The sequence below is a fragment of the Aplysia californica genome, unplaced genomic scaffold, assembly GCF_000002075.1.
Source record: "Aplysia californica isolate F4 #8 unplaced genomic scaffold, AplCal3.0 scaffold00084, whole genome shotgun sequence".
NCBI lineage: Eukaryota > Metazoa > Mollusca > Gastropoda > Aplysiida > Aplysiidae > Aplysia > Aplysia californica.
In genome coordinates, this window is record NW_004797354.1 from 1,327,089 (window position 1) to 1,328,773 (window position 1,685).

General features: G+C 43.2%; 1 protein-coding gene across 1 annotated transcript; it reads left to right on the forward strand.

Annotated features, from left to right (window-relative positions):
- Nucleotides 1-332: 332 nt before the first annotated feature.
- On the forward strand, nt 333-1,193 carry LOC101855710. Its single transcript, XM_005094572.1, has one exon. The coding sequence runs from the start codon at nt 333-335 to the stop codon at nt 1,191-1,193; it is 861 nt and encodes a 286-aa protein (XP_005094629.1).
- The last annotated feature ends 492 nt before the right edge of the window (nt 1,194-1,685 follow it).

The following is a 1,685-nucleotide window of genomic DNA, read 5'->3' on the forward strand; positions in this document are numbered from 1 at the left end:
ATTCGTTGGATTGTACAAACGTAGAACTACAGTTAGGAACTGATAAGACAGTGGTGGACAACTATTCTGTCCTTTGTTGTGAAGGGAAAGAAAATTGTCAAGCAAATGGTATAGATAGAAATGGCGCCTTCAATAAAGAAAACACACAAGAGAATTGTTCAGAAGGCAATCAGTTCTCAAAAAGATTTCAGCAAACGGTTGATGTGTGTGATAGTGTACAAAACAATAAAGTTGGTTCTGAACGTGATCAAAATAGTGATTTCCAAAATGGGTTGCTAAACAAAGTCATTTATGAACACGTGAAGAATAGTTTTAAAGAAGACACAGAAAGCATGACAATGTGTAATTCAAATATCCAAATCAACGGAGAAACGATATTTGAAAGATCGAATCTGGATAGCGGTTTCGACACAGGGAATGACGCTGACATCGACTCTGAGACTGATATTTATCAAGCTAGAACATGTAAACAGATCTTGAACCCAGGGGCTGACCTTGTATTCAGTGAAAATATCTCAAACAATGAATCCGAACTTTGGACTTCTAAACTGAAACAACAGTTGTCTACTTTACAGACAGTTTTTCATTTAAAACCGAAAGGAAGTGAATGTACGGAAACAGATGATGAGAGTATAACTTCAGCCCTCCGCAGTGGTCCATTTTATGTCCTGTGGATTACCAACGGTTGTACAGCGTACGGTGTGCATATTTTGAGCATGTTCTACAAAAGCTTCGGCCAGACGAGAATCAATGACGACCACTTTTTGGCAGCGATCGGAACCCTAGACTCCGCTCTCGTTTTTGTGACACGCCTGTTATGCGGCCTGCTGGCGGACAAGATGGGCGTGAAATCCTCCCTGATCATCCTGTGCGGCGCTCAGAGCCTGGCGTTTGCCTGTTGGTATCTGACGGCCAGCGCGGGAAGATGGCCGTACCTCGTCTGTACATCTGTTCTCGCTGTGGCCGGACACGGCATCTTCACCGTTACTCCAGTGGCTGTCTTAAAACACTTCGGCAGCGTTCGCCTGACCACTCTGATGTCCTTGACCTTCACCTCGACCGTCGTGGCAGGTGTCCTTGTGTCCGCGGCGAGAGAGCTGCTGCTGGCAAACAGCGGCTGGCTCGTGTTTCTCACAAGTGACGCTCTGCTGATGCTGCTGCCGCTACTGCTTGTGGCGTGCTATCTGCCCTGATGGTTGTTGTTGTTGTTGTTGCCGTTGTTCAAGCTGTTGTTGTTGGTGATGATTTTGATGCTGTTGTTGATTTTTTGAAAATCATTGTGGATAATCTTAATATTATCAAAGTCATTGTGAATAACGTTTTGGTTATTGCTGTTGTTTTTGCTGTTGTTGGTTCTTTTGTTGTGGTGGTTGCTACTCTTATTGTCACTGCTGTTGCTGCTGCCTTTGTTGATGTTGCTGTTATTGCTTCTATTTTTTTGTTCTTTCTTGTTAGTATCAACAGTGCCATTGTCATTGTTGTTGTTGTAACTTCTGCTGTCGTTGTTGATACTGTAACCGCCCAGTCAGACACCGAATAGAACGTTTGGAAGGCTAATTATCACTCTGGATCTTCAAAAGAGGACTAATCAAAATTATTACCCCTATCCAGATTAGATTTCAAACGATCGAGTAACGGATCAACTTTGTAACCAACTACGATGCAAAGCCGATGTCCTAATGTAA

Coding starts and splice junctions, on each gene's coding strand:
- LOC101855710 (XM_005094572.1), top strand. CDS start 333: ATGACAATGTGTAATTCAAATATCCAAATCAACGGAGAAACGATATTT.